This window comes from Lytechinus pictus, chromosome 3 (genome assembly GCF_037042905.1).
Source record: "Lytechinus pictus isolate F3 Inbred chromosome 3, Lp3.0, whole genome shotgun sequence".
Taxonomy (NCBI): domain Eukaryota; kingdom Metazoa; phylum Echinodermata; class Echinoidea; order Temnopleuroida; family Toxopneustidae; genus Lytechinus; species Lytechinus pictus.
The window spans coordinates 75357107-75376038 of record NC_087247.1 but is presented as its reverse complement, the minus strand read 5'-3'; the positions used below and the strand labels follow the sequence as shown (position 1 = coordinate 75376038).

Genomic DNA, 18932 nt, shown 5'->3' with positions numbered 1-18932 from the left:
GAAAAAAAATCTGATCTGAGTCATCAAAGTAAACATTTTAACATTTCTGAAGAGAGTGAAGAAATTACCATTTCTGACCATTTTTCTGTGGTTGATTTCAAAGCGTATCTTGAAGCCAGCACAAATTACAAACAGTTTACAATGTCAAAACAGATACAAACATGATTTGGATGCAGCTTTTTTTAAATCCCAAGTCACAATCTTGGGTATTGATGCAAAAAAAAAAAAGGGGTTTGGGTGCAGTAAACTTATTGGCCCGTATTCTGAAGTTGTGGTTTAAGTATGGATAGCCAATTGTTACATAAATCACTAACAATAGAGATATCATACTTCATCCCATTTGGCTCTCAAATCATTTATAATTGTCTAGGAAGTATAAATAGATGATTGTCTTCACCATCAATGAATCGGGAAAGAGCACAGTAAACATAAGAAACATACAACTTAATAAAAATTTGGATACTTTTGGCTTCCCATACTTAAACCACAACTTTAAACCGAGTTTAAGTTAAACCCGACTTCAGAATACAGGCCATTGGATCTATTTTAGATAAATCAGAAAGTTGTATATAAATGACTTACTTGAGATCTCTTTCCAATCTATTGTTCATTGAGCCTAGGACTTCTCCCAGTGTGGTCTCAAGCTTTCCAAGAAAATCCTGTACCAGAATGAAATGTATATTATTAACAAAATACCTCTTTTTTTAAGTTGTCAAAATTATGTTTCTGAATTTGAATAATTTTTTATGATATTGATATTAACTCAATATACATAATGCTTGAGTGAACTATGTCCAGGGTGTCAAAAATTGTTTGAGCCAAAAAAGCCCTCAAAAAAAGAAAATGAAATCAGCAATCTGAAATTGAAATCTCTCAATTGCCCTTCACACATAGCAAATGTATTACAATGTTTAATTGATGAGTCGATTTCTGTCTTTGCGTTTCTTTATAGTTTTTATTTCCACTGTGATAGTAAAAGTCAGAATTTGGAATATGTTTGGAGTTAAGTTATTGTATCATTAGATATGCTTTACCATAAATTGCATGATTTTATGCCATGCTGTATAATTATTGAATTATTTATTAAATCCTTTTGTAATCTATTCTTTTCAATGACAAAATTGTATACTATAAGTTGAGAAATTTCATTCATGTATATGTGAAGTGCATAGAGACTTTGTGTATTATGCGCTATAGAAATATTTTGTATTATCATTATTATTATTCCATAACAAAGTCAATTTTTCATTTGTTCATTCATGAGGTTTAGTAATATTAATAACTTTATTTGAAAACCTGACCAGACACTTTACTGAAAAAGTATACACAGCAGAAAAACTAGTTGGACACATCTTGCCTGTTCATTGTTTGTATTCCTTTTCACAAAAGATCCTGCATGTTTTTACTAATAAATAATCCTAAGCAAATAGAATTACAGTCATGAATTGAGTGACACAAAATTAAAACATCATCATAAAAGAATGTAAATACATGTAGCATTCGATTGAGGAAACTCAATTCATGTATTCATCAACATCAATTATCGGAATACTTCATCGTCTTAATTGATAACAATTCTTCATTTGAAAAAAAATCAACTTAATTCTAATTGTCATTGTATTTGAAAGGAAACATGAAACTCATGGAGATACAAAATCAACAAAATGATAATAGGAATGTTTCCTTCATTCTATCAAAATGAAATATGTTTACACTTTCTAGTAGAGATGGTTCACATCTAGAGTAGTCAATCTTCTTTATAATTAAAAATGTCAATCTTTGTCATCTGATCACTACATGTACCTGGAAACTATCTGTCCTTGAAACAAATTAAGCCTAGCACAAGATGACAATTAGCTTATAGAGGTATAATGAAAATAGTCACAGCTTTACATCTTCTCCCTTTTTACTTCAGAGGTATTTATGAACAAAACATAAACATAAAAAACATAAAACCACATAAGAATGGTGACTTACATGGGTATTCAGAGTAGATTTTGGTGAGTCTACATCATATCTATATATAATACAACAGAAAAGAAGATAGACAAGCTTATCAGTTAATACATTAAAACTTGGACACATTTACAGAATAATGGCACATCCCTTTAAACAACAAACTACAACAAGTAAGTAATTAAGCTAAGATGGAATAGTCTCATATGATCACGCTCTGCCAAATCGGTCATCTTATAAATGGTGGGGCAATGAAGGCGCTGTCACTGAAAAATGTCATAACCTACTAGTATTACCTAGAATGAGCTCACATAAAGTTGGAATAAATTCAGACGAAGAACAGTCAATATAGCACATGAAATATGACAAGGAATCCTATAAATATTAAAACAAAGAGGGTGCAGTGACCGCTGTCACTTTAGCTATATCGTAACCTACCTACAATAATCAAAAGCTATGAGAAATGAGGCTGATGGAGCTAAAAGATAAGTGCATTAAAATGAACATAATAGTGTTTGCTACATGGGCATGCTTAAAGAGTCAGAGTAATTTGTGTTATACTCTTTCTACTGACAATGATTTAGATGAGTTCATGAATTCATATGTGGAACATAGAAAAATAAGCAATACAATAAAAATATTTTGCTGCAAACAGATTGGTACACAGTAAAAAAAATAGCGTGTTGTTTAGGCCTGCCATTCTAACAAGTTGTTTAAACTTGTTTGTAATTGTTTATAAATACCTTTCTAACAACTTGTTTAAAAGTTTCAACAGTTGTTTAAAAAGTCTTAACAGTAGCTGTTAGAGTGACGGGCTTAAAGGTATAGTGTGTCATTGGTTTATTTCAAAACTTTCTTTTTAATTTAATTCATTGCTTTCCACAATATTTATAAACAAGTTCTGAGTCCATACAATGGGCCGTATGCATAAAAAGTAGCAATTGCTTGCAAGCAATTGCTTCAAGCACAAGCAATTGCTTGTCAAGCAAAAGATAAAGCTCAAGCAATTGCTTAAATCCGTATGCATAACATTTTGCTTGTGCTCAAACCTTTTGCTTGCCTCCAGCAAGCAATTGCTTACGATCTCAACAATAGCGACGTCACGCCGGTGCGAACATCATTCATGGGAGAACAAAAGCGGGTTTCGCATACGAGTAGTGTATTCAAATGTCATGCGTGTGGGGTAGCCTTTCCTGACATGGCAGTATAACATTCCAGGATGACATATTTCAGAACAAAATGAAAAAAAAAAAACACTGATACATGCACACACACGCGCACACCCAAATACACATACACACATGGCATGCATATACTAACAAGAAAAATACGTATAATACACGTGACTGTACTGAAGGGATTTTACAAGTAAGGCAGACGTGTGTCTAATTTTACGCTAAATCTGATAGGCCTACAAGTGAGAACATGGCGTCAGATGGTGAGGAAATTAATACAACTGACCAAGATCTTAGTACCCATTTGGTGAAGATCATCAAAGAATTCCCCATATTGACGGAGAAATGTCAGCTGCCGCAAGCAAAGGAAAAGAAAACCCTAGCTCTACAGCAGGCAAAGAACACGATCATGGCCAGTATTGGCAAGAGGATGGATGAAAAACAAATCATGAAAAAAATTGCCAACATGAAGACAAGCCTCAAGAAGAAGACTGACACTAATCAAACAGGGAATCGCAAGATGACCCTATGCCCATGGGAGAAGGAGCTCTACACCATCATTAATGGGGATGAAAACCCGGTGGTAACAAAAATGCCCTGCTCCATTTCTGCTGGCGTTTCCACCAACACTGATTCTCTGTCATCGTGCTCTAGTCAAGCATCACCCAGTGCACCTTGTCCAAGGGTAGGCAAATTAACAATTTCAAATGATAATTCATATCAATAATTCATAATGAAATTCCTAAAACATTTAGCATTTTGATACTTTTGTCATTGGTGTTATGATTTTCATACTACTGTAGCATAATGAGTTATACCTTTAAGATGTATTTCATAGTTTAATCGTAGAGGGCGATATTTTAGTTGTGATATGCTTTGCGATTATTGGAGAAGTACGTCAGTTCGCTGGGAGCTGCAGTGGCGTGCGGTTGTAAGATGTAAGCTCCGAATAAATCAAGTTGAACTGTATACTGAATATCTCCCAAGTTGCTTCATTTGCATGATTTAGGGTGAGTGAGCGGGTGATCCGGTGTATTTCAGAGGAGCGAGAGAGTGTACCACGTTGCACAATATACTTTTGTGAACGAACCTGCCCCAAAATAGATATAAAAGTGAGGAGAAGCGTGGACCGGGTTCTGGAGACTGCGAGACGGCAGAACGCTACCCCGACAGAGCTCGGTTACGCCACACTGGTGGCAGCGGTGGGATTGAACAACGTGGTATTGGAAGCTTAGACAACTTAGGCGCCTGTATTACAGGGAGCGCCACGTATATCGCCTATGAAGATTGCCAGGAGAGGCAAGAAGAGAGCGCCTATGCACGTTGGTGAATAGCACCCGGAGTGTGTGTGTTGGCGACAGCGTGGATAGCGCAGAGGAAGCTATATATAGGGAGCCTGGAGAGAGGCAAGAAGAGAGCGTCTACACGTGAACAGCGCCCTGAGTGTGTGTGGCGGAGGTAGCGCCCATGCACGTTAATGTATAGCGGCTAGGAAGGGTGCCTGGAGAGAGGCAAGAAGAGAGTGCCTACACACCATTACGTCTTACCCCCGTTTGGGAACGGACCGCAGTTCGGATTGCAAACTGCGGTATTTCACCCCATTTTGCGTTTGAAAATCTAAAACATCATTTCCAAGCCCTGGGGGTCGTTTCATAAAGCTGTTCGTAAGTTAAGAGCGACTTTAACAACGACTGGTGATCATCGCCAATTGTACCATTTACCGCAAGACATGATCACCAGTCGCTCTTAACTTACGAACAGCTTTATGAAACACCCGCCTGATCAACCCCGCTTGGCCAGGTAATCCCCACAGGCCAGATTATGAGCGTTGAGCCAAGGACGAAATGATAACAACAGCTGTGCTATTACGTAAGTCTTCTCTGCCTGTAGAAGGACCTTCGGAATTAAATTATTCAATTCGATATTTAATCACGTTTTCAAAGGCATATTGTATTCAGAAATTCAATGCTAGCCCATTTTCAATTTCGAACAAAGAAAATCAACCTCGAAATAAGGAAAGTAAGTGAATAAAAAATGGCGACATGTTTTCCCGGACCGCACTCGGGCTGTTGTGTTATCTTCGGACCGAGGTCAAGAAACAGGTGTTTTGATACTTACATTGCATGCCTGGGGCAGTAGGGTTTTCGTACTTGGAGAAGAGGGGTATAGTGTTATCAAACGGAGCTCTTTCGTCATGACGTTGGTGAATAGCGCCCTGGATGTGTGTGGCGGAGATAGTGCCTACACACGTTGGTGAATAGCGCCCTGGGTGTGTGTGGCGGAGATAGTGCCTACACACGTTGGTGAATAGCGCCCTGGGTGTGTGTGGCGGAGATAGTGCCTACACACGTTGGTGAATAGCGCCCTGGGTGTGTGTGGCGGAGATAGTGCCTACACACGTTGGTGAATAGCGCCCTGGGTGTGTGTGGCGGAGATAGTGCCTACACACGTTGGTGAATCGCGCCCTGGATGTGTGTGGCGGAGATAGTGCCTACACACGTTGGTGAATGGCGCCTTGGGTGTGTGTGGCGGAGATAGCGCCTATACACGTGGGTGAATAGCGCCTATTGAGTCGGTGTGTAGACGACAGCGTGGATAGCGCCTATACATGTAAATGTATTGCGCCTACGACGAGTGGCTATGAAGAATGGATCTGAAATTCCTTGCAGGATAAGTGCAGCGTGGAGATGGGGATCTCTGAACGTCGAAGAGAAGTACTGGTTGGATATGCAGATACTAGCAATGAGGAAACTGGAGCTGTCCTATGTTGGGAAGGAGCAAGTCATATCCTATGCTAGTGGGGTACTGCATTCAGAAAGCAGAGAACAACTACTATGGGGCTCATAAAGAGTCATGGGCCATGGTAGTATTTCGGAGCTGCAACAGAACTTCTATGGGCGGAGATCGGGACGGAGCATCGGGCACTTGGTTGGATCTTTGCAGAGACAAGGGTGGTTGCCGTGGAACTTGACATATCAGCAATGAGCAGTTACCAACAGAAAGAACCTTCGATCAGGTAGATCTTGGAAGCAGAGCATCAGTCAGTCGACCGGCCCGATTGGTCAAACGTGGCTTCAAAGTCTAGTGTGGAGAAGTCCTATTGGAGGATGCACAGCTAGAGATGAAGCAAGACATACTCTACAGGAAGTAGGAGTGTGACCAAGGTCGGAATGTAACCTGGCATGTGATGTTGTTCTTCAGATAGATAGTTCGAAGGAATTGCGTTGGATGCACATCCGCTGATTGTTACGACAGGGTAACGCCTTGGCCTCCAAAGAAGTCTTTATAGAGAGAGATCGAGATGATGAAAAGTAGTTCTAGACATGCGCTTTGAAGAAACCCCAAGAAGAAATCCTCTAGCACTTAGAAATCTGCAGAATAGATATTGGACATAACTTTCGCTATAACTTTGTGCCAGAAACAGTAAAAGACTCTGATGCATTTGATTTTGTATTCAAAATGTTGTTTTATGCCTAATTGATGTATGCTTTATATTTTTGCTTCCATGTTTTCCTTTTCCTCTTTTCTAACCTTTCTTATGTCATTCTCATCTTGACATTTTCTGATCTCAATACAACTCTGTTTGCTCTTTCTATCTATTTCTGTATATAGATTATTTTGGTTGTTAATGTAAGAACGGCACCCCCTTTATGTACTATGCCAATGTATATACCTGTATACTTTTAACGATGTTTTAATGTTTTATTTTCTTCTTTGGAAGAGCGAGATAACATTTAAAGAAATTCATTTTTATGTTTTGTTGTTAATATACCTGGTCCGAGGACAGCCCAGACTTGGGGAGGGGCTGTGTAGCATAATGAGTTATACCTTTAAGATGTATTTCATAGTTTAATCGTAGAGGGCGATATTTTAGTTGTGATATGCTTTGCGATTATTGGAGAAGTACGTCAGTTCGCTGGGAGCTGCGGTGGCGTGCGGTTGTAAGATGTAAGCTCCGAATAAATCAAGTTGAACTGTATACTGAATATCTCCCAAGTTGCTTCATTTGCATGATTTAGGGTGAGTGAGCGGGTGATCCGGTGTATTTCAGAGGAGCGAGAGAGTGTACCACGTTGCACAATATACTTTTGTGAACGAACCTGCCCCAAAATAGATATAAAAGTGAGGAGAAGCATGGACCGGGTTCTGGAGACTGCGAGACGGCAGAACGCTACCCCGACAGAGCTCGGTTACGCCACACTACTTAAACATCAACATACATCCAAGCTTCATGAAATTTCTTATGTGAATAATAACAAATGTAACAAAAAATTAGTTAACGTTGCCAATCGTGAATCTTTATTTGCGATTAACATGGATATGATGAAGACATACGTAATGCATCATAATGTTATTTTCTTTTCATAGAATGCGACGAATCGTCGGCGTGGGCCAGCCTCTGAAACGAACACGCCATCACCCATGCCTGTTCCTGTCAAAGGTCCCAAGAGGAAGGTGTTGTCAGGCGAAACAGAGGAAACCATCAACCTGTCAACATCGGAGCTGCAAAGGCTGGTTCTCCTCGAGCAGCTCAAGTACACCCGAATGAAAATAAGACGTCTCGAGCAGAGCCAGCAGCCCATTGAACATGCTGAATAACGAAGCCAAGACGTATGCGTAACTTGCAAGAAAGCAAAGCCGAACAAGACTATAGAAAGAGTAGCTATTAGTTATTTATCGTTTAAAAGTGTTTTTCTTTAGTTCATCCAGGCTTTTTCGGTATTGATATTTTCAATACCGGTATTACTAATTGCTTCAATACCGGTATACCGACTAATACCGGTGTAAATTCCCAATTTATTGTGCAGACAGTGTCCAATGTTTGTTTAGCCCTGATATGGCCTCAGATAAAGAGTGGATGCTTGCGGTCAGCTGAGGAATGCTCAGCATGGTCCGTTCTCATTGACAGAAACTTTCTCAAACGTATTTTCATAGATTAAAACAATTTAAATATGACGAAGTTGAGACTTCTCTTGAGCCTTGCAAGTCACCACTAACCTTAGATTTTCAAATGGAAATAATCATGATTTGTTTATTAAAGAGAGATTAGAAAATGAGAAATTATCGTATTTCAAGTCCCAACTATTAAAGACCTGAGCAAAAAGTTATACGATTATGCTCTCTCCCGGCCCCACCGAGACGGCGAGAGGGAGTTACCTGTGCACGTGCGCGAAATTATCTCAGCAAGCACGTGGTACAATTAATCCTATCTCCATGCTGAAATGAATTAGATGTAGTCAAGTTACCAAATGCTATACCGCACCTACTGCTACTTTGCTAAACGTGTGTACATGCCCCAAGTTCCAAGCACCAAATTCCCTGCTGAAACAGTCAAGGAGATTTGCGTGATTTTCCCTTCATCGATTTGGCCCCACTCATTCACATTCAGATTCGCCCCTTTTTCAACCACTCACATCAACACGTGTTCGTCGAAGGTTCAAAGTTTGTTGACCTCAAATTTTGACGTCTCGTAAATAACTTTTCTTATGTCCATTGTGTTGAACCCCCCTCTTAGCTAACTCCCTTCAGGCCATGTTTTCTCCCTCTTGTGAATCTCCACATGTTGTCTAAAAAGTAAAAACCTCCCCCTTGACTTCTTATCCCGCGGCCGCCTCTTTCTCACTCTTTTTTCTTGATTTTGTTTTTCTTTATCTCCCCAGCCCCTTAATTCCTCACTCTATCTTTCCCATCGGCCCATCCTCTCCCCGTCACCACCCCTCTCTTTCCACAAACAATCAACATCCTCCTCTTCTCCGAGTCACGATCTTCCCCCTTTTTTTTCTATTTCTCTCTTCTCTCGCCCCCCCCCAAGTCCTGGTCATCAATACTTTTTCATTTTAATAAAGTCAATTCTATCTTTCACACACGCCAAAATTGAGTTGATCATCATCTTATCACACCACCAGTCCATCATAAATTTAAATTACAATCAATCCAATAGTTTATTTCATTTTATTCATGACCGCACATTTATGCACAAAAAGGATACAGCACCCATCACAAATCACACGAATATTCCAGCCATTTTCTTCCTTCCATTCACGATCACTTCACAGATCATTTTCAAAATAAACCAAGAGGGATGGCGTAACATTTTTTTCCTGTTGTCAACATTTTTTTTTCTTCATTTTTTAAAATTTATTTCATATTATTTTTTATATTTATGAATGTATTTTTTTTTTTTTTTTTTTTGGGGGGGGGTGTCAAACGACTTTTGTAGCAGGCTGTATGAAAGGAAACAAGTTAAGAGCAGTCCGAGAAAAAAAACTTGCACTAAAAGTGTTAATCCCTGTGGTTTGTCTGTCGATGCCCAGCACCCCCTCCCTCCCACCCCCCCCCAAAAAAAAAAACTCAGTGGAAATCCCATTGAAACAAGTTAAGAGCAGTCCGAGAAAAAAAAAAACTTGCATAAAGAAAAAAACAAGTGTTAATCCCTGTGGTTTGTCAGTCAACGCCCCAAGGTTGATACTTTGTTGAAGACACCACGTGGTCAAAAGGCAGGCTGGGGAGTGTTTCAAAAAGAGTTTTGCTGGTGATTTTGTTTGTTTATAGAGGGATGTTACAAGCTATGACAAATCCTCGCATGTGATTGGCGGAAAGCAAATCTGTTGTTGAAACCACTGAAAAAAATCTTCATGAAATGCTCCCCATCTCGATCGGCTTCGTTTGTTTTCTGTAGCTGTGTGCACAAGTGCATGGAGCCGACATGCACCCCATGTAGGCCTACGTAGCGGTGGGGCCGAGGCATTATGCAGCGGCTAGCGGAGCTCAGACATTAGTTCAAGGGCGATGTATTCATTTCGAGGTTAGATTATCGGATTCTGATTTCATTAAATACGTTGAGAGAGCCAAACAACTTATTGTTTTGGCTTAATTTTACTGTAAAAATACCCATAGACGACAATACAGAAGAAAATACCGGTATGATATTTTCAACTTTTGGTATGACGGTATTTCGGTATTGAAATTTTAACGGCGGTATCCATACCGGTATGAAGTTCATACCGAACGGTATTACTAATACCGGTATACCGAAAAAGCTTAAGTTCATCTGTAGTTATCAATCGTAAGCGATTTTATTATTTTACTATAAACATAGCAAATATACTCTGCAAAGACAGGTTGAAATAAAAATAAACGTTAATCTGCAAGTTGAAGAAAAAAAAATTAATTGTTTTCTTGTCTTTATTTCGCCAGTAGTTCCAGTTTATTTACGACTGTTATTAATTGGTCGCGTCTCTCGTAGATATGGTTGGCGATTTCATCACGCTTTTGTTGACCTCGCTGCCGCAGTATCCGAGGTCCTTGTTCTACAACTCCACCATGGTTGCCATTGTCGCCAGCGATTTCTTCATCCTCGTCATCGCCACGCAAGTCGTCGTCCGGGTCATGGAGGAAGCGTGACACGTTGTGAAGCACAAAACATGCTACGATGCACTTGGGGATATTCTCGAGCTTCAGGCGAACCCCATACCTGAGGATCGGGAATCGCCGTTTGAGTTGCCCAAAACCCTGCTCGATGACGACACGGTTTCTTGTGTGAGCCCTGTTAAAAGACCTCTTGACTGGCGTGTCTGGATCAGCGAAGGGCGTCATCATGTATGGTGATATCCCATATCCAGAGTCCCCCAGAAGGCAGCCGCGAACATTTCTTGAAACGACATCGCGCAGGTCCGACGTTTGAAATATCCGGGAGTCGTGAACCGATCCGGGCCAGCCAACGTCAACACTAGTGAAGATATGGTTCTCATCGCATGTTGCCTGGACGTTGAAGGAAGGGTAGTTTTTGCGGTTGATGAACTCATCTCCGAACTGGCCGCGCGGTTTGTCAATCCGCACATGGGTGCAGTCAATCGCCCCGATAGTGAAAGGAAACCCCAGTTTTTCAGCCCATCGTTCCTTTGCATGTGTCACGTTTGCGTTTGAAGTGGGAAACTTGATCCAGGTAGGGTGCTGCGCTGCGATGAGGTCAATGTTTTTAGCCACATGTCGAGAAACAGTGGTCTGGTTGATCCCCATCACTTCCCCCACTGTTGTTTGGTAACCCGGATCCGCCAAGTAGTGGAGCGTGGCCTCCATGCTCTCCACCGTTGTCAGACATCCTCCCCGTTTTTCATCATGTTCAGGTATGAACCTGTGTGCTAACCACTCAACGTTCTCTTTGTCAAAACGGAATAGTTTCCGATAGGTCTCGGGAGCAATTTCTTCTCGATTTATTCTACTCCTGTACAACTGTGGTTTTTCTCTAACGAGCATAAACATGATGCTTAACCGCGAACGTCCCGATTAAGCAAGAGCTCAAGCTGCTATGACGGAGCTTGAAAAAACGTAAGCAATTGCTTATAAGAACAAGCAAAATGTTCGTTTTATGCATATGTTTTTAAGCAATTGCTTGATCTTTAAGCAATTGCTTGCGGACATCAAGCAATTGCTTGTGCTTGCTAGCAAAAGCATTTGCTTGCAAGCAATTGCTTATGTTTATGCATACGGATTCAAGTAAAAGGCTAGCACAAGCAATTGCTACTTTTTATGCATACGGCCCAATGTATTGTATTGGTCAGAAAGAACTGTTTTTATTCTAAAAAAAACATATTAAGATGAGAAGTTTTGCCGAGTGAGCTTTCTGTGGATGTATTTTTTAGAACTGATATAAAAATGAAGAGCGCCACCTTGAGACCAAATGACAACAATATCTGCTCATGAATATTCATATATCTCGCCTCTGCGCGAGTCTCAAGCGCCGATGCACGGTACGGGCGCATACCGCGGAGTCGAGTGGGTTTCTACTGCTACTTTTTCTTGCATTTCCACAGTAGAAAGCGTGTACATTCGTGCAGTCCCTCGTGGACCTAGATGCAAATACAGATAACTTTGTAACACCCAAGGAGCTATTTGAAATGACCATCATAATAATTGTGATGTTATGCACGTTATTTTAAATCGCGGAGAATATTAATAGACCTACATTTTGATATTTGGGCAGAGTATCAGGTGCCGAGATGGAGGGGGGGGGTGATCTCCGATGAAAAGGGGAAATGAAAACAAGGTCTGACGGCTTTTTCCTTGCTTTCATCTTTGCTTTGTTGATCTGTATTGTTTCTCTATTTCTCAAGGATATGGAGGGAGGGAGGGAGAATTAGGGTGCTTGTGAAAGGGAGAGAAAGGGCTAAATTGTTATTTATTATATTTTCTTCTAGTTTTTTATTTCTATTTTTTATTATAACTACATATGTATTTTTGATTTGTTTCCGATTCACTGCATTGTTATCATTTTCTTCAGGTTCTGTATTTTGATTCGTTCATTATTGTTTAAATAATTGGCCTGTGCTACATTTTTTAAAGGAAAAAATAGGAATCAATTTTTATTGAACTAGCTTGGCCGCCAATTTCGTGATTTTCGTTATTTTGCTTTGTGTGTCCTATATAGGCCTATTACATATATAAGATGTTCTCTCTCCACCAACCGCGTAGCCAGGATTTTATTTTGGAGGGGGCGGTAAGTGCACAAAAAGCGTGCCAACAGAGCGCGCGAAGGGGGGAGAGTGCAGGGAGTTTCCCCCCATCCTTCGCGGAGCGCGAAGTTTTTGATATCTCATCAAATTGAATCAAAAGAAGATGTCTCTTGCGTCTCTAATACCTTTATCAACTTGAAATCATTTGACTTGCTGTGATAAAAAACAAAACCTGTTTTCAAAAGAAAAGATGAGGCCTCCAAAATGTGAAAAGATTGAGGAATTCAAATAATTCCTCTTACCGCGCAAAGCGCAAAAGCTAAGACGTTTTATAATAAGAAATTGAGAACAGAAGCTAAAGTGCCTACCTTAGTCACATCAGATTTGATTGTAAAAACTTTAGCCACATTAGATTTCTTTAACTCGCAAAACCTACTAGATGCGGGTATATGCAGGGAGGAAATATTTCTTCCCGCCAATGGCGTTGAAGCTCTGAATTCTAGAAATTTCTCTGAAACTTTAACCTGCTCTAATTTTGATATTTCTATAAATGATACGAAGAAAAATCTAGCTCAAAATGTGAAAGGGATGATGCAAGCTTGAAGAGGGACTTTTCCTTTCCCATGTACGCAAAGCATGGAAACTTCTATGAGTTATTTTTGGAAGAAAAATTTTTGTGTAATTTCGCTAATATATCAAGCGCTTCCTTTTGTATGATTAAGAAACTTCTGTGATATTCAAATTTTCAAATCAATGGCGCAAAACAGAACAAGAGATGGATGTGCAGCAATCGTATGAACGTTTGCATATAGCATATGGCACGAATTCAATGCTCCCCCTTTGAGAAGATACTTTGCCAAAAAATTGCTTGCTGAAAAGCGGAAGAATTTTTGTTTCTTTTCCTCGTTCAGAGGTACTTTATTCTTCATATTCCTTTCTCATTTTAACCATTTCTTTCGAGGCACAGTGCGTGTAGAGTTACAAAACAAGTTACATATAAACATGTTATAGACATCAACAATTTAATCTAAAATGTGATAAAGATGAAATTTCTCTATAGGGTTAAAGCTCTTTGAACATTTGAATTAAATGAACATTGGATTTAAATCGCCATTTTACATAAAAAAGTATCTCTTTCTTGAACTCATACCAAATTGAATATATATTAAAAGCTCTTCCTTGCATCTTATACATGACATAAAGATTTGTATATTGCATACTGTGCAAATATCATAAACAAGTTAACCAATGTAAACTTGCGATCATGAATTTTGTATCCAATGAACAACGTCGTTTCGTTAATAGGAATTGCAATTTTAAACATAAATTGCAGAGAATTCTTTATCTAGCTTTATCCAAAAATTGGCAATAGGATTACAATCTAACATAATATGAACAAAAGTTTCTTCTGCTTCACAGAACATACAAGATGTGTCATTAGCTAATTTCCAACGACATAAATTGAATTTAAAGGGTAATAAATTGTGAAGCATTTTCAAGTTGTATTGTCGAATCTTGTTATACTTTAAATACTTTAGTTTGAAATTAAAAACATTTTGCCATTCAAAGTTTACTGGTAATTCTAATTTAGATTGCCAGTATTGTATAATGTGTGGATCAGACTTTTTTTGGGTTACAAGTAAAACATAAAAATCTTTTGATTTCATGTTCTTTAAGTTTACAATATCTCCTCCACTAATTTCAAAAAGATCTTCTGGAAGCTTTGAAGATAAGGTGTCACATTTGTCAGTCCATTCAGCTGGGACAGCTCTTTTTAGCTTTGAATATTCAAACTCGACTAAAAGTGATTTACATGCTACTATTTCAAAAATTTCTTCGGAAGGTTTCCAAGCATGATTACGTAATAATTGGTGAACATAAAAGATATTGTGGTCGGACCATCTGTTGAAATATAAAAGGTTTCTTTCAAATTTTATATGACTGTTATACCATAAAATTTCGTGTTTTATACTATTAATATTGTGATATTCAGTAAATCGTATGTCATACCAAGAGCATAATAGATCTGTATAAAAGGATGGAATTTGCTTTTTCATACATACAATTAACATATCTTTTTTCGAACAATTGAAACGGAGACACAAGGGCATCGGTCCTATCTTTGCTGTCCAAAATTTGAACAAGTACATCCATGGTTGATCATCATATTTTAAATATTTTGAAATCCATGAAAGTTTTAATGAAGATAATTTTGAATTTAAGTCTATCATATCTAATCCTCCTTTATTGAATGAATTAATACAAACATTTCGTTTTATCTTTTCTTTTTTCGAGCCCCAAATAAATATATACATAATTTTCTCTAATTCACGTGCCAGGTTGTTTGGCACGTGTATTACAGTTGCAGGGTAAACAATTTGTGATATTATCAAAGATTTAAGTATTACTATTTTGCCATATATAGTTAAATTTCTCATTTTCCAGATGTTCATTATAGATTGAATTTTAACTAGTTTTGTATCCCAATTCATTCTTTCTTTTTTACGTTTATCTGTACCTACAAAAATACCAAGGTATTTCACTGGAAAGCGGAAGAAATAGCATTTGCAGACTTCAGGATCGGGTGACGGTATAAAAGTTTACCCGCTCAGAACAGGAGAGCCGAAACTTTGTTTCAGTGCAATAAAAAAAAAATACTTTTCATACTCTTTACACCCATGAATACTTTATAATTTCTGGCAAGAATGCGATTCCCATGGCCGGGAAGGGGAAAACGGAGTAGAAAAAAAGGTGTGGGAAACAAAGGGGAAAGGCAATTTTGATATTTGATATTTTTCCCGCGCAGAGCGCGGAAGCAAAATTTGATATGAAGAGAGAGATCTAGTGAAGGTTTTTATTCTTTTAACAAAAAAGAAAGAAAAACAATAAAGCTATACCCTTCTTCCCTTTTCTCCCTTTTCCCCCCCTTTTTTTTTTTGGGGGGGGGAGCGACCGCCCCCCTGGCTACACGTCTGCTCTCCACCACTGAATTCGTCAATATACTGCCTCAACATATTTGTCAATTAAATTGGACAATACTGCGTGGCCTAGTGTGTTTTTTCTTTCTTTTTCTTTTTTACAATATCCAGGGGCGGATCCAGCTTTCACTACTAGGAGGGAGGGCCGGGGAGGGGGGGGGGGCTGAAAAAATATTCCTCGATCATTTGACAGCTCAAAGCTAATTTTTTTGTATATATATAGTCGTAACTAACAGTTGCTCATAAGCCCTATAAAAATGCGAGCGCGTGGTAAAATTTTCGGAAATTGTGTATTGTGTCCTGAAAATTGACCTGACCAATTATTATCATTAACAAGATGCGCTATAACGGAACCAGCACGGACCGGCTGTGCCCCCCCCCCCCCTCCAGAGATACAATCAATCTACCGTTATAATCATTTTTTTTTGCTTGTCAAATATTCCTCGGGAAAATGTGCCCCCCCCCCCTTTGGAAAATCCTAGATCTGCCTCTGAAGATAATTATAATAAAACAAAATAATCATAATGATACGTAGGGCCTATGGTGCACCGGGTAGCCACTTCAGTTCAGTAAACTGTTTTCCCAGCGGGCCATGCTAATATATTGCTCAAGCATTTGAATTAGTACAGGCCTATTCAGTTCCCTTGTTCGTGTTACTAAAGCCTGTTTTTGTTTACATTGATCAGCTGATATTTCTTGAATTTGATATGAATTATACCTTCTTATTGTAATTGCTATTTTACTATGTTTTATTATACAAGGTCTATTAGATGAAAAAAAAAATCTTGTGAACCTGTTTAAATATGATTGAATGAATAAAGAAATGAATATAGGTATGAATAAATAGATATTCCATCGAACAGGCAATACGAACATGAAGCGCGGGCTAAATTGCTTTATATAGTGTAATATGCCCCCCCCCCCCTCAGTCTGATTTCCCCTTACCTTATTTTATTCATTCTTCCTCCTCTTATATTTTTGTCTTCTCCCCTACCCTCTGCTTTCCATTCTATCACTTGTTTCCCTTTCTTTCCCCCTATTATGCGCCACCAATAGGGGGAGGGGGGGGCGTCCCGTTGGTCTCCTGGGTCCGCCTATGATACCGGTAGCCAGGCCTGTATGTTATAAGCAGTTGATGTTTATGTAACATCGATTCCCCCCCCCCCCCGCAAAAGTTTCTCTTTGTATTTTTCTTTTCAACTTGTTATACTAAACAAGTATCACGTTTGACTTTGCCCAACGTTGTGACCAAAACTTTATTACGGTTTTATCAGAGAAATTGATGATGACGTCTCCTGGGTGCCCCCCCCCCCCCCCTTCACCCCACTCCTCCTTGGTCCTCTGGGCTTGGAGAATAAAATTACTTACGTATCATGGAGAGAGATATATATATTCATACAGCCATGCGGAATTATTTGGGGGGAGGGATCTTCAATTTCTTTGTTATTCCGAAGTTTCGATGATGGTGCAGCGAATGTGCTCTATGCAAAATTACATTTTGGCACGATTTCTCTGCGCTGGGCATGTCAATGGACAAAAACAAAATAAATGCAAACGTGTCATGGATCGAAATGGTAAAAAAATATATATTAAAAAAAAAACATTGTTATGAAATGCAGTCAAACCAACATTTTGTTGTAAATAACAGTTTCAACTTAGATAAAAAATATTATAACCCGAGGCCATATTAGCACCAGGGGGGGGGGCAAAACCGGGGGCAGGGGGCAGGTTGCACTTGCACCCCGCCAAAAAAATATCCCAGTAGGAAAAAAAACTTTTTCTCACAAAATGGAAAGTGCCCTTCTTTCATTATTAGTGCATGCAATGTCCAAAATTTTGAGCTCGCGATTCGCGCTCACAACATCACGCAAGAATGCTCTTTTAACAATTATTTGCGCGGAAAATGTTTCCAAACTGCTCGCTTGCTACACTCGCTCCCAGAAAATTAAAGCCTGATTACATATTTTATCAATCAGAAAAGACTTCAAAAAGGCTTTGCTGAACTAAATTACTATAAAACGTGCAACTACTTAACGCAAATCACATGGTGAAAATTTCACTTTGCATAAAAAATACAATAAGTGCCCTTTTTGCCCCCCAAAAGAAAATACGTTCCACTGCCCCTGATTAGCACCCATCGCGCTTGTTGGTATTTTCATTTATCGTCATTCCCCCTCTCAAAGAAAAAAAACTTTTGCCCTTAATTAGCCTGCAATGGAAATTGCAGGAAATTTTATTTAAAACGCGAGCATTTCAAACAGGATGCAAATGGAGGTCACTATTTATACTTTTTGGATTTTTGTTTGCCTATAAAATGTAAAATATTTCAAGAGTCCAAATCCAGTTTTGGGTCGGAATATCAAAAAATTAATGCTCGCGCCTCGCGCTCGCATTAAATGATTTGTTAGATACCCATCCTGTTCATGATTACCCAATAGTGCTCATAGATTTTTCCAAATTTTAGGTCAGAATATGGCGAAAGCTGGATCCGCCCCCAGTTAAGAAATTACAGCGCCCGCACATAATTTTAGTATGGTATACCACTCTGATGAAAAGTTGAACTAATTTGAAACCCCAAAATGCTTAAAATTCTATGCTTTCTGGTCGCATTTTTTTTCTTCAAAAGGTGGTTTCAACATATTCACGGATCTTTTTTTCATAAACACATTAAAAAAGTGGTCTTCGATGCCTTTTTCACGTGATTATGAAATACGATAATTCAAACTGCATTTACAGCACTCATGATTCCCTGGCTGGGCGGGTCGGGGTGCCATTTTACGAAAAGTTCACAGGGGCGCCAAAATAGTTGGGCTCAATTTTGGATACGCACATGTCCGTTGGGCATCGTTTCCAACATTTATACCTCCTTATCTATACCGATGTGATAATAGGCGCTAAGTCCATGGATTGGATCGGTTTACTTCCATTTCGTCTGATGCCAAATCGTCCAATTGCCAACTCGTCTACTATCATTTGGTCTACCATCAGTTCGTTCACATTTCACATGGCCTATGTATGTACATGCCATTCCGTCTAAAAACCAGTTGATCCAGTTGAATATATATCGTTTCAGCCTTTCTCATTATTTTACTGCATAGCGAATTACAAAACGTCCTATCCTCGTTTCTGCTAACCGCACATGACATTATTTATAATTTTATTATTATCATGCAATAAAATTTATACTGTTTTACACGCTGTGTCGGCTGCCCACTTGACTTCCTTGAAAATATTTTTCCAGTGATATTCAGTTATCGGTGGCGTTCAAAATAAGGCTTGGGGCTGTATGGATTCCCAGATTTGTCACGCCCCCCCCCAAAAAAAAAAGGAAAGCGAGAAGGGAAACTATTAGCTGAATACCGGGTCTAAAT

At 39.0% G+C, this 18932-nt stretch overlaps 1 protein-coding gene across 1 annotated transcript in view; it reads right to left on the bottom strand.

Moving 5' to 3' along the window:
- LOC129256693 (copine-8-like) overlaps positions 1-18932 on the bottom strand; it is a 61703-nt gene that overhangs the window by 21378 nt on the left and 21393 nt on the right. The window contains exons 4-5 of the mRNA XM_054894854.2: positions 1978-2017; positions 583-659 (exon numbers count right to left, since the gene is read on the bottom strand). Coding sequence (XP_054750829.1) covers positions 583-659; positions 1978-2017 — 117 coding nt within the window. The remainder of the gene's footprint in view (positions 1-582; positions 660-1977; positions 2018-18932) is intronic.